Below are 20,026 nucleotides of genomic sequence, written 5' to 3'. Positions count from 1 at the left end.
GTGTGTGTCTGTGTTTCTTTTTTAGTACATTATAATAAAAGATATTGTAACTTTAAACATCCATTACAAGATATATTTTAATCTTTAACATTTATATAAAATAATTGTCGAAGAGTAGCTAGAAAATTTTATTCTTTTCAAAACTGAACATCTTAATTCAGAATTAAATCAACTGATTTAGAATCTACCACCACATATGACCGCTTCATTTATTAAATGTATATTGTATTTTGAGACTGCTTTGAATGTTTGTAACGATGATTTTATGTTGAATCGGATCTATTTTTGTTTGCTGAAATAACAGATACAAATTTATATTGTCTACAATGTTGACTGGCCTTGGATGCAATTGTAAAAATTAACTGACATGACATCATTGTTATTTTTTATCAACCTAATTTTATCATTGTTATTGTCCTTTTGTATTATTACAGACAAGGAAATGAGTTAAACATGTTATAAAAAATACTCAGATTTGACACTTACTGCTGTCTATTAAGTAATTATAGGTGTATTACTTTGAATACTAATTGATGTTATTCATTTTACTTATTTTTGTAGATTAAAAAAAAAATAATGTCATTTCTTTTCTTTTGTTTCATTTTATAGCTGTTTAAAATAGTGATAAATAATAAATAGATAATGTGCATCGGTAGGATTTATCGCAACTTACATTTCTATATAAAATGGTAATTATTTTCCTGAACACTTCATTTAATAAGAAAGTAGTTAAAAGAAGTTTTGCAGAAAACTTTGATAAATCTTTTTTAAGTATTTATGATGGTATAAAATTGTATCATTAACAGATTTTAAAAGCCAGCAACTCTGACTACCAAGCAGATCACTTCTTAGTAGGAAAATTATTAATAATCCCTTGCCTTTAATGACTGTGGATTCATTTCAGTTTATCTCTGACTAATTATTTGAGGTAGTGGCAAATTTTTTTGTTCTCATCATTTAATTTAGAGTCCAATGATACACAATACAAACTAGAAGGGGATTAGGTCTCCTAAGAGATATTGAATTATATAAAAAAAATTATTTTACGGTCAGTAAAATTTTATGATATAGGGTCCACTGTGACTGTATCTCCATGACCCCTTGACCGTTTGTAACCAAAATTGTATAAAAACCAGTTAATCCATTCCAAAGATATTAAGCATAATGATAACCGATGAATAAAAAACAGTTAGGCCTTCAGTCCTTTATTCCTGAATGAAATTGCCCAAATGTGTAATCAAATCAATAATGCGATGGAGTCATCTAATTAATACGAGAATGTTGAATTTGAATGTAGAAGTGACAAAATAGCAAAAGAATTTTTGCCTTTATCCTGTAATGGCAGTTTGATGACCAAACACACTAAGAAGTATCATAGGTTTATGTCATACCTGTAAGGCATCAAATTAAGTGAAAAAATTTACCTACTCTTTAAGTATAATTTTTAGATACAGGTATTCATAAAGTTTCCCATCTCCCTGCTCATTTGATTGATTCTGACCAAATTAACCGGCATGAGTTTCTTGTATACAGAAACATCTTGCCAAATTTTATCCAGATCGGCCCATCCAGTCTGTTGATATAAAAAAACAGACCAAAATAAATGTATCCTTCCAAAACTTTTAAGTGCTAAATTTTGTTTTTTGGTTGGAGGGGAATCATGAAATGCCAAGACCTGCAAGAAACCCGATGTACAAAATTTGACTCAATTAGCTTACTTTCCCTTTATACAATTAGAGTTATATGGTAAAACTATTTAGCCAGGAAAGAAAAAATGATACTAGTCCGTGTCTATATATGTTAACTATTAAAAAAACATTATTTTTTTTATTGCTGATTAATTGGTTTATCATTTTAGTTCCAACATATGCTGGTAAGTATCTCCATCTTTCATCCGCATTTAAATTTCAGTCAAGCGTGGCATTTTTTGAACTATTGAATTTCCATACCTTATTCTCTGTTGTAGGCCAGTGTGAACTAGTTGTAAAAATATTGCTAATTCTTTTTGTCTTAACCTGAAATATATTTGAAAAGCTCTACAGAAAAAATTTAATAATTATTTTAATTTTTTCGATGAAAAAAAGTTAATTCTGTTTTTTTTTTTTATTAAAAGTTTTACTGTGCTGGTGGACAAGTATTGAATGAAAGGTAACAAATTTAAAAGGTCATAATTTTGGACATGTGCCATAATATTTGAGTCTACTGTTGTAGGTGTCTGTATAGTAATATCAATAGTATTAGTGAAGAGCTGCTTGATGTATACTTTCTTTTATATTTTTGTAATTTCTGTTATACAACGCTTGCTTTTATCAGTTTATTTGAGTCCATTGACCTTTATGTTTAATATTTATGTGCTATAACATAAAAATGAAGCGTGGTTTTCTCTTATCTTTATTTATTTGATCTTTAAAAGCTTTTTAAAAATTTTGTCATAAACATCTGAATGATTTTTGTTTGAACGGTCATAGATGTTATTTCTAAATTTATATGGGTTAGGTACAATACAAATGCTGATAAACTGTTTATGTTAAAACAAACAAAACAAAAAGGAAGATTGTATAAAGTTGTTTTCTCTCTCAGCCTTTACCCTAATTGAAATGTCTATTAATGTAAAATTACAAACCCTCTTACAGAATATTCCATTGTTGTTTAAATGATTTCAAAAAATATCTTCTTGATCTAGTATGGTGTATATATATATGTGTACTAGATAAAGAAGATATTTTTTTATAAAGATATATATATATATATATATATATATTTTTTTTTAAATATCATTGAACTGAATTCAAATTAATGAAAAAAGATGTTATTCTTTCTTTAATGTATAATTTTTAAGCTTTTGTTGAAGTATGTGCAAACATTTTTTTTCTGAGGACTTATTTTTTATTTAATATTTTCTTAGTAAGTTGTAATCCTATTAAAATTAAAATGATTTTGATATTTAAACTATTGAATAATTATATTATCGTTATATCTGCAGCGATCTCTGCCGAAGCCAAGATGATTTTCTTACTTTTACAGATATACTTTATGTATAAGCATAATTATGTTTACATATCGCAATTTATTTCTCAATAATTTTATTACATTCTGCGATTTATCCTTTAGATTTTGTTCATCATTGTTCTATTAATTCTGATTTAGTTGTTAATTTTTAATTTGTAGTAAAATATCTACTTTTTTATCAATTAAAAGTAATTAAGAAGCAAGAACATAGTAATTTTTACTAATGTTCATTAATCAAAAGACTTTTTACTTCTTAGATATGCTATGTTAATAGATTACTTTGATTGTTGATTAATAGTTTTTAAGATTAAACTGATATATATTTAAGATAAATACTGATCGGTTGTGAAACTGAATATTATATCTATGTTTATCAAATTGTAGGACTTGCTTTATTGGTGTGTAATCATGTTACATTACGGCAACGTTGCATTCCTTCTATGACAACCGTCAGTACTTTTCTACTTTTCATAAAACTATAATTTTCTTGTGTTGTTATTAAGTTTTAATATTTCTAAGCTATTCTATAAATAGTGATTTGTATTTGCTATTTTTTACTTTGCCTTCTCTAGCGGTATCCAGCATGAAAGGATGATAATCCAGTTAGTTACCCGTTACCTTTGATCTGATTATGTCCGTAATCAGAATTTTTTTAATGAAAGGTATATGAAAAAGGATAATTATAAAACAAATAATTATGCAAAAATAATAGATTTGTTATAGAAAATAAATTTTCTTTCACCATTAAGTAACAAAAAGTATTATTAGTTTGTATGGAGGTATCATTCAGGTTAACATACGGTTTTTATTTTGGATTGAAATAATTTTGAATTTGTCATTATCATTATGATTTGACTTACATTTTTTCAATCGTAAAATAATATGAGTTTTTATTTGGAATTAATAAAATATACAGCTAAATTCTTGAACCTACAACCCAAATCGGTTGGAAAGAGGTAGAATGGAAAACTATGATGGATTATTAAAGAGGAGAAAGTATCACTTTATGTACTTTTTAAAAGTCATATTGATGTAGTGAATAAAGCTAAAGAATCCCTCATCCGGTACGGTCCAGTGTGAAAGGATAATAATCCAAAATTTTCTATTGCTCTATATCTATAATCATAATATTTTTTTTAACTGGATATCGACCGAAAGAATAATTAGCATTATTTGCTGGAACAAGCAAAAAAGGCAACAGTCCAGTATGTTGAATATTTCAGGTAGTGGAAGGGGGAAATCAGCGGAATAGATATCTTAAAAATACTGGTTAACATATTCTTCATTGATTAGATAGGCATTCAACAGACAGTAGATTGGTTTACTGAAAATAATTATGTAGTTTAATCACTTCTATTAGTGTAAAATTAAATAAACGTTTTTGATTCTAAAAGGATTTTTTGGAAAGTTTATAAAGTGAAAATAAATAAATTATGACCGATATAATTAATGCAAAAATCAAAATTACACTAAGAGATACAAATAATGTTTATGAATAATAATAACATGATGTAACAGAGGATACAGCTTCCTGTTATGATGGTCAGAAACCGATTCTGGATTTAGAACTATTATGTTTTTTATTCCATTTATAAAGTTACTAAATCTAATTTTACCGACATATTTTTAAAAACTATTCATAGTGCAAATTTTTAGCGTCTTTTCCCAGTGTTTTTTTTTGTCCTCTCTTACAGCTATACAAGGATCAAATTGATGAGTTTTAGGCCATCTGCGTTCTTCTTAAGTGTACCAGTACCTACAGATTTATTAAGCCATCTCTATAATACTTTTGAACAATTCATATGCGATTGCCTTAACTTTGGTTGTGTTCCTTCACATCTGACTCTTCTGTACAAAATTTCAGTTTTCTGCATTCAGCCAATTTTTGTTTTTGTGACCAAAACTAACTTTTTTAAATTATCTTTTAAATAATAATATTTTTATTAATTTACTTTGCTTCTATTACATATTAATTATTTATCTTCATGAAAGCATTTATACTCCTTTTATAAGATTGTGAGTTTCAGAATTTACAAAGTAACATAATCGTTACGAGAGAGGATTCATTCAGTTAAAAGGAGTCATTGAGGTGGAGAGTAAGCACAAAAATAGCATAAGATTTGTTTTTTACTATGTTATTTATCTTTCTTTTCAGGGGAGACTGGTTTGGGTAAATCAACGTTGATGGATTCATTATTTAATACGAGTTTCGAATCGACACCAAGTCCTCACACATTACCTTCTGTAAAATTGAAGGCACATACTTATGAATTGCAGGAGAGCAATGTCAGATTAAAGGTAAGATGGTTACACTTCTGTTTATACGTACTTCTATTTTCAACTGGCACACATTTGATTGTGGAGAATTTTTTTTGACAATAAGCTTGGTTATTATGATGGTAGAATCTCAGCTGGGAGAATCTTATTCAGAACTTTGTATTAGAAGAATTGCGTGTATATAAGATATTTTCTTTAAGTAAGATTGATTTTAAAATAAAACCAAAGCTAAAGAAGATAAAAAGAAAATAATATAGTGAAATAGAATAGACATATATATTTATTTATTATTTTTCAACATTGTTACAACATTGATTTAAATGTATTTTCATTATAAAACTTTATTCAGTGTTCCCGGTTGAGATTTTTATCTTTTTTAAAGAAATAGTTTTTTTTAAAGTTCAGCTACTTATTTAAAGCTGTTATGTTTTTATTCGACTGACGTACATTGTCATTGACTTGTGAATAATAACTATTACTTAGTATTAATTTATTTTTATTATAATTTTGCTATATATTTTTTTAAATCGATGCACCAAAGTTTTAGAATATTAATCATTAAGACAAAATTGGAAAATTGGCCCGTTTTCTGTTTTCTTACAGTTCCTATTATTGTATTTAGCTTGTCATGTATAAGGTTAGATAACTGATATTTTTCTCTTATCGGTAAAAAAAATTATTATAAATGTAGATTCAGAAATATTTTTTGTCGGTCTGTCCAGCATTTTGTGTTTTTTAAATAGAAATTTATATCCACAACCGATCAATTATCGTCATTATGGTAACGTTAAATATCATCATTGATGATAGCTTGATTGTCATTATAACTTGGATTTAATTTCGTTAGATTTGACTTATTTTTTTAAATTAATTTCTATTTGAAATAAATAGATATGGAAATTTTATCTCTGTAAATTTCAGAATGCCGCTAATCTTAATTTTTCACTCTTGATACCTCGTGAACTATTAATATTCGGAAGTAATTTTGTCCATTTTGTAAAATTTTAAGCATTTCATTGTCATATTTATTTTTACTTTTTCGCCTAGCCCTATAGCAGAGCTGTAGCTATACAAGGGAAAGTATTGTAATCAGTCCAATTTGGACATATGCGGTTTTCACCAGATCTTGATTTTTTGACACCTGAGGAATCCAAAAAACCAGATGGAAATTTTTTGGATGTTCGTATGCACATTTTTGTTCAGCATCTCACACCTTATATCTACAGAACTGGACCAATTTTGACCAAACTTGGTCAGATTACTTCTGTGTACTTTTTCAACTTTAAAGGTCGAGGAGGTGAGGCTGTAGAACAAGGTCACCCTGACTATCTTGAGATTTCGCCTATGAAGGTCTTATTTTTCTTAGACGCATTTGTTAACGATTAAAATATAATCGTATTTGCTTAAAAAACATTTTTTTAAATTGCACCCCTGCTCCAAATAATGCACTTAATTAGTGGCTAAGTGGGCATACTGTGTCAATAAACTGCCTGTCACCACATGGAGCACTAATGTAGTGTGAATGAAATGCAGTATGGACACACGCTTTATTTAGAATAATTGAATTAAACAAAAAATATATTTAAATAAAATGATAAATATTTGAAATTAAGTTGTGTGTGTGTGTGTAAGCTGTCATCAGAAAAACACTGTGTGACGGGAAAGTCCTACAACTGTGTTGTCACCTTTTTTTTTATTTATATTTTGTAAATATCTTTTAGATATTATCCTTTTTACGATTTTTTTTTCAGTAATCATTTGGTGCAGGCTCATTCTTCGAATTTAATATTTTTCTTTATTTCCATGATTATTTCTATTAAATAGAATTTGCTTTTTGTATTAATGTGTATGATTTCAATTTTCAAAAATTACAAATGTTATGTGACTATATCTTTTTTTTTTATGAATACCGATAAAAGACATTCTTCTGTTGGAGTTAATAAAGAATGAATGAATTGAATTAAATATATTGAATTGTATATTACCAAAATATGTTGTCTCCCTCAAGGCATTTAGTGAATTTAAACAAAATAACCTTACATATATGAGTATCTCAATTAATTTGTTTTTCATTTCAAATTTGTAATTTGTGCAAGTAATTTTATAATCCTGTATATTAATTCTTCTGAATTAGTTAAACTAATGTAGGTATAAAAGGGCAATTTATTTTGTTTTACAAAAGAATTATTTAGTTTTTTTGAATATATTTAATATTAAAAAAAAAATGTAGCTTTTCTGTGACGTAAAGTAAAACTAATAGACTTTATGATCAGTTTATTTATTAAGTAATATTTAGATATGTAGAAGAATAAACCTGTAGTAACTGGGTTAATGGGTTGTTCTGTAAGTTATCCAAGGATAACAGATGCAGCAATTGAGGGAAGATTAGAATGTGTGGGAGAAAAAAGATAGATTAGAATGTCAAGCAAATGCTATTAAAAGATGCAGGATGAAACGAACACGGTCAGATTAAACAATTAGTTCAGAATAGAAATAAATTTTACCAAACGGTCAAATTATAAATAAAAAAAATTTAATACTACATTATATTAAAATTTAAAAATAAAATAGTCTTCCTTTTTATTCTGTTAATCGGTCGTGTGACAAAGTGCTTTGCTTACGATCCACATTATATGTTTAATCATAAATAATTTTATAATCGCCGGCGAGTTAATTTACCATTCGATTCAATTCTTTTCCTAATTGCTCAGTATGGAACTTTTTTTTATTACAGTTGTTCAAGGTACGATAAAAAAATAACGTAAATTTAAATATTCATCATAAAAGATTTACTTATCCTTGTATATTGATTTTCTTCCTTTCAAAGTAGTCCCCCCAAAAATGCGATATACAAATGCCAGCATTTTCTTCAATCCTCAAAAAATTTGTGGAAAGTTCACTTAGTAATTTTTTTTTCTTTAATTTGTCATCTGTAATGTTCTTAAACTTTTTCTCACAAGACAGAGTTACAGGATACCGTGTCTAAAATATATATAGGCTGCAACATCAGTACGGTATTATTTTTGGCTGTATAATTGCAAATAATGAATGAAGTGTGAGCTGGAGCGTCATCATGTGCAAAATCTCAGGAATTGTCGACTTAGACTGTGCAAGACTACACTTCATTTATATTCCTATATATCGTCCTCGCTCATCCTCTGAAGTAATACTACCATACAGTGGTTCCAGAGGCTGAACAGGAAAAAGAGGCGCAAAATCCAAGAATTGTTTGCTTACATTTGTAGTCATTTTTTTTGGATCGTGGCATGTGAACAGCATAAATCTGCCGAGTAAACCGGTTTGTTGACCGTACAACCTTTCGGTAAGCATTTTTTAATGCAAATCCTTTGTTCTTTCATTTTGAAATCCCAAAATAAAATCGCTCATAATAAAATACATCTAATTACTCGGCTGTCAAATATGAATTATGCAAAATTCTCAAATTTTGGGAATATATTATCCTCCCGTGCATTTTTCTTTTTATCTATGTATTTTCAAATTTAATTTCTCTTTTAGAAACAAATAATATCCACATCTAATAACATCACTCATATTTGCTCTTCAATCCCAGATTTGCTTCTTCTCTTAACAAGTTGAAAAGGAAGAGAACAGATTACACCCTTTCTCAATTATCCTTTAATCAGAGTTTTTATTTCTTAATCTTGTTTATTAATGCTACCTGATTTTTTGTTTACGACTTGCATTCACTTCTAAGTGTTCTTTCACTTATATTCTAGTTTAATTTTGCTTAAAACCGTATTAATTTTGCTACTTTATTATCAAATGCTTTCTCCAGATTTTCATAGGTTACATTGGTAGAGTGTTCTTTTTAATCCTATCTTGTAAGATTCGCTTCCCATACATCCATCCTCTTTATGTTGTACATCTAACACCCTTCTGTCACGTATTCTGTTCACCTGTAAACACTACGAGGGTAAGTCAATTATTATCCGCAATACAAATAGCAAACTTGCATGTACATCATTTTTCGACGTGGTCCCCTTGCGTTTTAACGCACTTGGTCCATCGTTGCATAAGCTTCCTGATGCCTCATAAAAGAAGGTTTTCGGTTGAGCTGTGAGCCAGGAATGAACCGCTTCTTTCACTGTTTCGTCCGAGGTAAATCGACGGCCCCTTAATGCCTCTTTGAGCGGACCAAACAAGCGGTTGTCAGAAGCGGCAAGATCAGGACTATACGAAGGATGAACCGGTACTTCAAAGTCGAGTTTCTAGACCGTTTCAGCAGCAGTGGACGGGAATTGTCGTGCAACAACACAAAACCTTTCGACAGCAGTCCTCGGCGTTTGATTCGAATTAGAGGCTTCAGCTTGGCAGTAAGCATCTCGCTGTAACGCGCACCGTTTATTGTCGTGCCCCTTTCCTCATAATGTTCCATCGCTGGGCCTTGTGAGTCCCAAAAAACTGTAAGCGTCAGTTTTCCTGCGGACGGTTGTGCCTTGAACATTTTTTTGCAGGGAGAATTTGGACGTTTCCATTCCGTACTCTCCGGCTCGTAACTGAAACGAAACACGGATGGATCCGTGTTTCGTCACCGGTGATGATTCTGTCTAAGAAGATATTCCGTTCATTACCGTAGCGATGCAAATGTTTTTGACAGATGTCCAAGCGCGTCTGTTTGTGCGACTGTATGAGTTGTTTTGGGAGCCGTCTTGCACAGACTTTATGAAACCCAAGTCTGTTGTTGATGATTTCGTAAGCAGAACCGTGACTGATTTGCAGACGATTTGCCGCTTCATCGATAGTTACTCGTCTGTCTTAAGAAAACCGTCTCACGTGCACGCTCAATGTTTTCCTCATTTGTGGCGGTAAACGGTCGTCCGGCTCCTTCGTCGTGCGTAACACTTGTGCGACCGTTTTTCAATTTTTCAATCCGTTCGTAGACACTCCGTTGCTGCAACACACTCCCCGTTGTTGTTACAACGGTACAATACGGGAACGTATTGTACCGATAGTCTTAAATGAATTTCGGCTCCTGATATACCTTCCGACCACAAAAAACGGATCGCTGAACGACGCTCTTCTTTGGTGCAAACAGAAAGCGGAACGTCCGTGGTTAACGGCAGGGCAGCGATAATGGAACTAACCTAGCAGCATCAGACCTGCACAGACATAACAACAATTAAACCACGAATGCGTCGTCTACGCAACACGACAGTATTGCCAACATAAACAAAAATATAACTAAATTGCGGATAATAATTGACTTACCCTCGTACCTTACGAGTATGTTTACACTTGATATATTAGACTTACAGTGCGGTACATCTCTTATCGATCACAGAGCACGTAGTGGAAACATCCTAGTTCGCCCTTTCAGGAAAATGCAACGCTTCGTCGGTAAAGTGATTCCGACAGTTTTTAGATTATAAAGGCTCAATTTACGAGATTTGTGCGATCAATTACGAGTATTATTGCAGAAAATTTCAAGTGAAATCTACATTAGAGGAAAGATCTCGATTTTTTTTCAGAAGGCTTAATTCTTCTGCACGATAACGCCCACCCCTATACCGCTCCAAAAACACAGGAGCTATTCAAAAGTTTTAGTGCTGATGATGTTACCGACTGTAACATCCATCTTACAGTCCCGATCTTGCACCATCAGATTTTTCTTTTTTTGTTTGAGTTTTTACGCGGCACAGAGATCGGCAACGATGAGGGGACAACGACTCGCAGCGAAGTGAGCAATTGTATACTACTTGAATAAGAAGGCTCGCAGAAAAACGGGACAACTGCAGGGATTACGTTGAAAAGTAGCGTTACTTTAATTTTCACCGAAATAATAATTTTTCTGCAGTAATTTCTCTCTTACTCCACTAAATTTATAAATTATTGACCTGAATGAAATTCAAGAAACCGATAATATTTCATAAAAATACATCATTTTGTCTTCGATCCGATAGCCATTGTGACTTTAGTGCGGTTGTTATTTTTCTTTATTTGATTGCAGTTATACGTAAAATCATTAATTTTTTTTATAAAATGGTAGAATTCAACACAACAAATTGTTTTTTAATACTGTTTTTTTTTTGGTTTTAACCTATTAGTGATGTTTATGATTCTGAAATGTAGATGAAGACTACTCTCTGCCTGCAAGAGAAAAATAATTTGCCGCTACCCGATCGAAAAACTTTTGTCATTTGTTCACAAAATGTATAGAGAGTAATTGGAGAGAGCGATTGGAAATATATTATTCTTATTGATCTAGCGTAAAGTGTCGTACTGATGTAACGATAATCGCCGGTAACAAATGCCCGACCGATGTTGCCGGACATTTTTATGTCTGGATACAATGAGATAATCGTGCGTGCTGAAGATCAAACGACGTTGCTTGTACCCGTTTGTCATCCACCACGAGCGGGAAATACCGGTCGGTTTCAGACACAGACACGAAGAACAACCTTCTCCAAGGCTCATTTGTTTCCGTGTTTTAAAAAAAAATCCGTTCATATTTAACCATTTTTTCTTATAATTACATTACGTAAACTATATACGTAGACGTTTTTATTTATAAAATAGAAATTGAAACTTAAATTTGTCCTAAGTAAATAACCGGTAAAAATTTATATTTTATCGCGAGTAGTTTTCGGTGTGCGAGATATTGTCAAAACCGTGCAGATTTCAACACGTTGATATTGTCAGTATTTTTGGTCGTTCATTACTAGAAGTACGCAGTCTGTTCGGTCGATTGCCGAGCGGAATCGATGTCTTCTCGCAATTTTTGGAGCGACAGTTCAAGTTTTTCGAAATACGATTTATTCGTTCTCAGAAAATTTCAAAATGAACTTCTATCGTTCAGCGGTAATTATTTCGTTAGATCAGTCCTGTAACCTCAAAAATTATTTTCTCCACCGACGCCTTTTCCTTTTTGAGCTCGAACTTACGACAATAGAAGCCGCAGATACCGCACCCGTTGTTTGCGGTTCCGTAACGAACCGGAAATACTCCCTAGTAGCGCGAAATATCGGTGTTGCTGCCATGCGCTTAGATAAGACGTTATACTCCGTCTTCAAGCTATGTCCAAAGTGCGGATTACGTGTTCCTGGCGATTATCGTCCGGTCTGTACGGAGCTTAAGATTGCGCGTTCAAGTCGATCTAGATTCTGATAGCCTCTGTCTTCCTACCTTCCTTTGTAGTTTTATTCAAAAGAAAGTGAAATCGTTATTTTTTCGTGTGAGACTTAGAATCTAACCGCTACAAATATGTTTCTTTCCTTTTTAGTTAAACAACATTGATATTTACGACATTAATTAGTCATATCTATGAGTAATACTGACGATGTAAAATGACGATTCGTCGTTTTCTATACTTTTGGGAGAACATATATCTTCTGTTTGAAAAGCTTAATATTTATTTCACAAAAAGTAATAGCCGTTTAATGATCGTCCGCGATAATATTCAACAAAGCAGATCCATAAGAAAAATAAAATACATTTTGATATCGCCTTACGTACGCGTTCGACTCGATTCCTGATACGGAGTTTAAATATTCTGATGTGCATCAACGGTATTTTTTTTTCATTTACTTGAAAATATCCATTTCACCATTTTTTTTTTTTTTTTCAAAAAGAGACTGCAACAATTAATTTACGTTCTGTATTTTTATTAATATAAATGATGAATGACAAAGTTATGATTCCACAAAAGGTAATATTAAAAATTAAAAAACATTGCCGACAAATATTGTTCTGTAATACAGAATAATTAAAAACCATGCAGTTGACAATTTTGTATTGTATCGTGTTGTATTTTAGTATTATTTATATTCGATGTTAAGCCTTTGTCACTTTGATATTGGAGGGACAGGTAGATGGGAAAAATTGTGCAGGCAGGCAAGATTTGGAATATGTAAAATATTCCAAATCTTGCAAGTAAAATTGTTAGGGATGTAGAATGTACGGGGTATACTGAAATGAAGCGACTGACACTAGATAGGAAATCTTGGAGAGCTGGATCAAACCAGTCAAATGGCTGAAGAAAAAAAAAAATAGTATAATTTTTTTTCAGATTTTAAAATTTATTTAAAATGTGTATCGTACTAGCAAATACCCCGTTTCAATTTTGAAAATCAGAAGATCGGTTGCGAAGATATAACAAAATTTCTGAATAACCGAATAATCCGTTGGCGTGAATATCAGATCTTGAAACACAACTACTTTCGATGCAAATAAATCAATAGTGAAATTACTATTGATTATCCATTTAGAATCGCATATTTGATTGATTTCGTTTTTGGCCTTGTAGTTACAATTAAACATACCTATATACATACATATTTATGTAGCTTGTGACACTCCCTGTAATGTAAGGATTCCAACACGGGGTCATACATCTAAATCAGTTCAGCCATTGAGCTGCTACGGTGGAACATACATTCACCCTAAAAACATTACACTTCTTTTTGGGCAGTCATGTAGAAAGTAATACTCTGATTTTTAGTTCATTTATTTCATAAAAATATAAAACTTAATATAAAAAAAAAATTACTGTATTGCGTTGAATATGTCATGAATTTTGGTAATTTCCAATAAATTATTGGGTGTTGGAAAAAGAAAGGTTTTTTTAACTTGTTTTACATAATTTATCAATTAAACGTCATTATAGGTATGTATGTAAATGAAAAATGACATTCATATTTATAAGTACTTGTGAATAACATATATTATTGAGGTCAGAAAACATTCCCGTAGTTTACTTTAGGGCTTGAGAAAAACATTTTATTACAGTTGTAGTTATCAACTGACTTTTAAATTTACTGTCGGGCAACATTATGCATGTAAATTAATATGATGAATCAGCAGCAAACTACAATTTACACTTAACGTTAAGTATAGTACAATAAAATTATTTATTACCTGCTGTTTGACAGTTCCAGGTATATTTCTTTAGAAAAATTGTAGAATTCTGTGTTTAATGTATGTGTATGTCATATTTACAGTCAATCATTTGATTTACTTTAACATTTAATAATTGCATCATATATTTTCCACAGCATTAAAAAAAAAAAAAAAAAAAAAAAAACAGAAAGAAACTGAAAATTAAAAATAAGAATTTTTTTAACATTGTATTATAAATTAATTTAATTAAAAGTCATGTTTTATTAGTTTTTCAACATTGTTTGTTGCTAGACAAGTGTGTTTTTTTTTACTGTTACAAGGAAGTATTCTTCGAATTCTGAACTCCTTAAAGCTTTGGTGTGTATCTATTAGTTAAATACATAATGTATTCTGATGGATACATAATAATAATATATTATATAGATAATGTTAGGAATGAGTAAAAATACTACTTCATGAATAAAAGAAGGAAATATCCCAACATTTGCTCAGTTGAATCGTAGGAAATCAGGTAAAAACCTTGATCAGAGCAGCATTAAAAAATATACATTTAGTTATAAAATAAAAAATGGAAGTGGTTAAAGACCGTTTGAATAATATGTAAATACGGGTTAATTAAATATTTGAATACAGTAAATAAATAAAATAGCATCATCAATTTAATTAGAGCACAGTGTATTTTCATAACATATACATCGATGGATACAAAGGGACTGCTTAGAATGTACATCAAATCATTTACTGTAAATTTTCATTCATGAGTATATTATTTTGTCCATTATTGACCCTTAAAAAAAGATTTCATTATAGTCAGCGACTTCCTCTTAATTAACCTGCTCATTTAATTCTAATCGGGATGTTGTTTAGTTTATTAATTTAAATTGTGTTTACATTTTATTATGATGAATTAGGCCAGTATATTACTGAATTTCTGATGATATTCAGCAATTTGGATTTTATTCGTTTATTGTATTATTGCTGCAGTTAAGTGTTTGTCATATACAATTCTCTTGTTATAATTATCTCTTTCCATTATCTCTTACAAGCCTTAAATTTTACCTGTTAAGTCTCTGTTATGAGTTATTACAAGTGTATGTACACATTTATGTTGAAGAAAAGGTTTTAGAAAGGAGAGAGAAATATTAATCAAAATTGTTTTGTGTTTTCAACTTTTTATATATGTAAACATAAATATATAATAAACATAAATGATGTACATACATAATTATACCGAGTAAGCAATTTAACATTAAACCAACTGCTTAACTGTAGTTATTTGGGTGTCGCCTTTAATGCTGCTACTGTCACTGCTGCAACTAGTGCCACTATCGGTCGGTTGTGTACGTTGCTATTCTTGTTTATAGTTGGCAGTTGTAAACTGTTCGTGCTTCAGTACAGTATAGTTTTATTCTTTTCAGTTATATTTTTCTAAAATGCCTTGATCATTCAAAGAAAGGGTTTGGTATTGTGGAAGTTTATGTGCGTTATGGATCCTTTTGAGAAATGCATCAAGTATTCCAGGAAAAGCTTCAAACACCAATATCCCAACAGAGAATCCACAACTACGCTGGGAATCACAACTGCACAGTGTAAAATAATCATCTTGCTATAAGATTCTTCCTGATTTAAATTTCAAACCTTGTTGCATATTATGCAACAACTTAAGAGCACAGGCTAATCAAAACATCTTAATTATAGCGACTGGCTTCTGAAAAACATTGTCGCCGGATAGATAGACCCGATGCTGTATTTCATGTCAGATGAAGCACAGTTTCATTTATCTGTGCGTATTTATTCACACAACATTTAGAATTCAGATTCAGAATTTTAGTATTCTCTTGCTCAGTTTCAGTAATTGTTTAGCGCACCACTTTCTTTCTGTACACTATTTAGAAAAGGAGAATTTTTTAAAAGAAAGGAACTGTACTACCTCAAATTTATAGGCAGGAATGCAGTAGCTATTTCCAGGAGTTTTGACAGTCAATTTTGATGATGGTGGCAATGGCAGTGGTGGTTGCATGGACTGAGAAAATTAACCGTGAACATATCCCTTGCTACTCGCATATTTTTTCCAGCCTGGATATTGGGGGCAGCAGCCACTTTTGTTTCTACATGCTATAGATTCTGTACAAACATTTTTTGGCAGCTTTTCATAGTAGTTCTTAATAGTTGTATAATGTAAAACAACTCGAATTTCATGAATGTTCTGCTACTATTACAGAACTTGTACCGTTGACTGTCATATTTAATAGAACAGCTAAACTCACTCGGTTTAATAGGACAATATCAAGCTTTGTTGTGGCATATTATCTTGCTGACGGTTACTGTTTGCTTCTCACACTGTAAAGAACAGAATTATCTCTATTTTACTAAATGTTTGTCGATGAATCTAAAGGTTATTTCCAATTTAAAATAGGAGGTTACTTTACTATCATCCTGTATATGATTTGTTAAAAAATTTTAACCGCTGGCCTTTTTTTCTTTTTGGAATAATATATTTAGAGATTCCTCCATTTTCTGTCAGCTGTTTTTATAACAAAGGGTTAGGGAAAGTTACTTTGTATTTTAATGCCTAAGTAAAACAAGATTTTCTGTATTTCAAGTAAGGTTTATTAAACCAAATGTATGCTGTTTTTATCACTATCTTTGGCCAATTCGAGATAAAATTATAATCCTGTCATTGTAGAACTTTTTGTGTTTTCTAGAGAAAAACAGTGATAAGTGATTTTCAGATTCCTCTTTTGAAGCCAGCTTTGTACCATTAAGAAAGTTCAAAACAAATTGTAACCTTACAGTGGAAGGTCAGCATCTATACAGTGGATGTATCAAATCTTGATTAGCTCTCTAAATTTTCAACAGATCACCAAAAGATATGTGGGGATCTGATATTGTCAAGATGGAAAATGACACCTTTCCCATTGATCAATTCGTTGTGAACATAGTGATCAGTTGCTTTCCATTCCTAGCACATAAGCGCACAACAGTGCGTGCGCACACACACACAGCATCACTTTTCTTGGCATCAGTCCTGGCCTTACCTCCATTTTCAGTGCTTCATCTTGTTTCTATCATGATCTTTTTGTACCATATTGTGGTATATGATCCGCTTTTCTTTAAATTAACGGGGGCTTTTTCAAAAACAATTGAATTCAATTCGGTTTTAGTGATAATTGATAGATGGAAATTTGATCAATTAAAATTTCATCATTAAATCGTGTAGCACTCAAACTAATAGATTTTTTTTATATACAGCCAAACAATTTAAAATTGTTTTATGATTGATGTTTAGTTCATTATATCATGACTTCTAATTTGCTACCCTTGATCAATTTTTTCTTGATTTCATCTACTTTTAAAGTCATTGACTAAATAGAGAATTATTGACATCAAAATTTGCAAATTGAAAACTCTTAAACCAGCTTTGTGCCTTACGTACCAATACCACAACATATCCATAAACATCACACATTTTTTTAGCAGCCTGTATCACATTGTTCCTTTTTTTAATAAAATTTTAAAATTGATCAAATTCTTTATTTTCATTTGTTTTCAAGACACAATAAATTTTGAATAAATAAACAAATCATCATTTAAAAATACTCCAGCATCACCTTTCAAAAGCTTACAAGTGTTAACAGATTTGATTAATATTACTAGAGTTATGTGATCCTAAAGTCATCTACAGGAAGAGTACAAAATGTTTTCCCTAACTCTAAAGTATAGACTGTTTCGTGTCAAAAAAAAGATAGTTATACAAAAGTTGACTAAATTTAATTGTTCAGTAGTTAGTATTTATTATAACTTACATTATAATTAATTATCATACGAAGTAAACAGCAGATTCACTTGTGCATCAGCTATAATTATATATATATCAGTACAGTACAGAGAAAGAGTAGCACTCACTGTCTGAAAGGTTGATAGTTTTTGGCCAAGACAGGCATTTATATTTTAATCTTATCTTATATTCATTATCGTGTCCTGATCATCACTCTGTTGTAGTTACAAGATTGAACAAGCTACAATTGTACTTATTTTACAAACATAAGAATCCAGATTTCTGGAACTTGATTCAATAAAACTAAAAGATTTTCACAAACATATACAATGTTATTTGAATTTTTTGTCAGTTGTGATTGTAATTAAACTAATTAAAATATACACTGTTAATTTTTTTTTCTTTTAATTATTTTCTTTTTTTTTTTCTTTGACATGTATAAAAATAAGCTTATATTATTAAAGAGAGGTATTATTAAAACATATTCTTGCAAAGTATGAAGAAATAAAAAGATGTTGCGAACTAACTTACTTCTGTATTGTGTTTTGTGAATTCATGATATTTTGACAAGTATCTATTTCTACATATTAACCGCTATCTGTGTCTATGTATATTAAGGTGGATCTTGGAAATGTCACTGTTTTAACTTGTACATATATAATTATTATTTTTTAATATAGATTCATGTTTTGTTTTAGTTGACGATTGTCGATACTGTTGGTTATGGTGACCAGATTAATAAAGAAGAGAGTTATCGTGCTGTAGTCGACTATATCGATGCACAATTTGAGGCCTATTTACAAGAAGAATTAAAAATAAAGAGATTATTGAATAATTATCACGATACACGCACACATATCTGCTTATATTTTATATGCCCTACTGGACACGGGTATGTACGTCTATTTATTGAGTTTGTGTATCATTTTTATGTTCTGTGAAACTGAAATTGTTGGAAAAATGTCATACGCAAAAATAACATATTTACCTTCAATGAGTTGAGATTTCCTTTTTAAAATAAATTGTAACAAAGATTTGAGATCAAAACAGTTATGTACATATAAGTTATCCATTCACTGTTCAGAGGTTTGTTTTTAACCGGTAAATATGATATAAATACAGCCGCTATGTTCGGTCACACATGTATTTAAATTAATTTGAGGTCTGTCTACACACAACGTTTGTGAACTTACATTATTAAAAGAAAGGTTCACATCTCATTTCTTTTTTTATGAAGTACATTGTGAGATATCCTATAAAAGCATCTTGAGAATTCAATTCTTGTCACGTTCTGTATCAATTTATCATTAATTTTAATTATATTTTAAAGAAAAACTCTAAAGCGATAAGCTACATTCAGATAAGGAAAACCACCGGGCCCTTCAAAATTTCTACAGCAATATATACCACTTTATTCTGAAATAATTACCGTACCACATTCTCATGGAAATTGGTTGAGATTTCTCATGTAGAAAACAACCAATTTTGGTTGATGTTATTAATTATTCATTTCCTATTTATTTGTATCGATGTCACAAGTTAATATTGAATCATAGGCATCAGTCATTCACTTTTATTCTTTCTTTTAAGATATGAAAAATACTACTTTATAAAAACACAGAGGATAATATTTGTATCATACAATAAGGATAAATGGAAGAAACTGTCAGGCGATCTGATGTGAATAGAGTCAGTGGTAAAACAAAAGAAGGAGATGAAAGGAAGAATCTGTAAAGGATCTTAGGTATTTAGTGTTTTTAGTAGTGGCAGTCACTATAGCACACAATGAAGAAGAGAGATGTTACTACTGTAGAGATGTTAGACTGTAGCATTGTAAAAGCAGATAACAAAGATGACAAATGCCAGCATGTCCAGAATTTGAATTCGGCACATAGAATTTCATCTTGAAAAACTCATCCAGCTTTTTTATAACCTATATCATTTGCGTCACTGCTAATCGAATTTTCTAATCTATATTTCTTAGAAATTTCATCCAAAGAGAGGATCCAAACCATTTAATTTTGTTAGTGTTTGTTTTACTATTATTCGCATAAAGGATCATTTGATCTAAAATATATGAAAATCATCTTTATCGTAATATTTGTT

At 30.7% G+C, this 20,026-nt stretch overlaps 1 protein-coding gene across 1 annotated transcript in view; it reads left to right on the top strand.

The window, feature by feature from the left end:
• Window positions 1-20,026, top strand: part of LOC142332643 (septin-2-like) — a 69,472-nt gene that overhangs the window by 20,922 nt on the left and 28,524 nt on the right. Inside the window, exons 3-4 of the mRNA XM_075379265.1 lie at window positions 5,165-5,307; window positions 18,619-18,812. Of these exons, the coding sequence (XP_075235380.1) occupies window positions 5,165-5,307; window positions 18,619-18,812 (337 nt within the window). The remainder of the gene's footprint in view (window positions 1-5,164; window positions 5,308-18,618; window positions 18,813-20,026) is intronic.

The sequence above is a fragment of the Lycorma delicatula genome, chromosome 11 (genome assembly GCF_047948215.1).
Source record: "Lycorma delicatula isolate Av1 chromosome 11, ASM4794821v1, whole genome shotgun sequence".
Lineage (NCBI taxonomy): Eukaryota > Metazoa > Arthropoda > Insecta > Hemiptera > Fulgoridae > Lycorma > Lycorma delicatula.
Note: the sequence above shows the minus strand (reverse complement) of the source record. Positions and strands in the feature narration are given on the sequence as shown.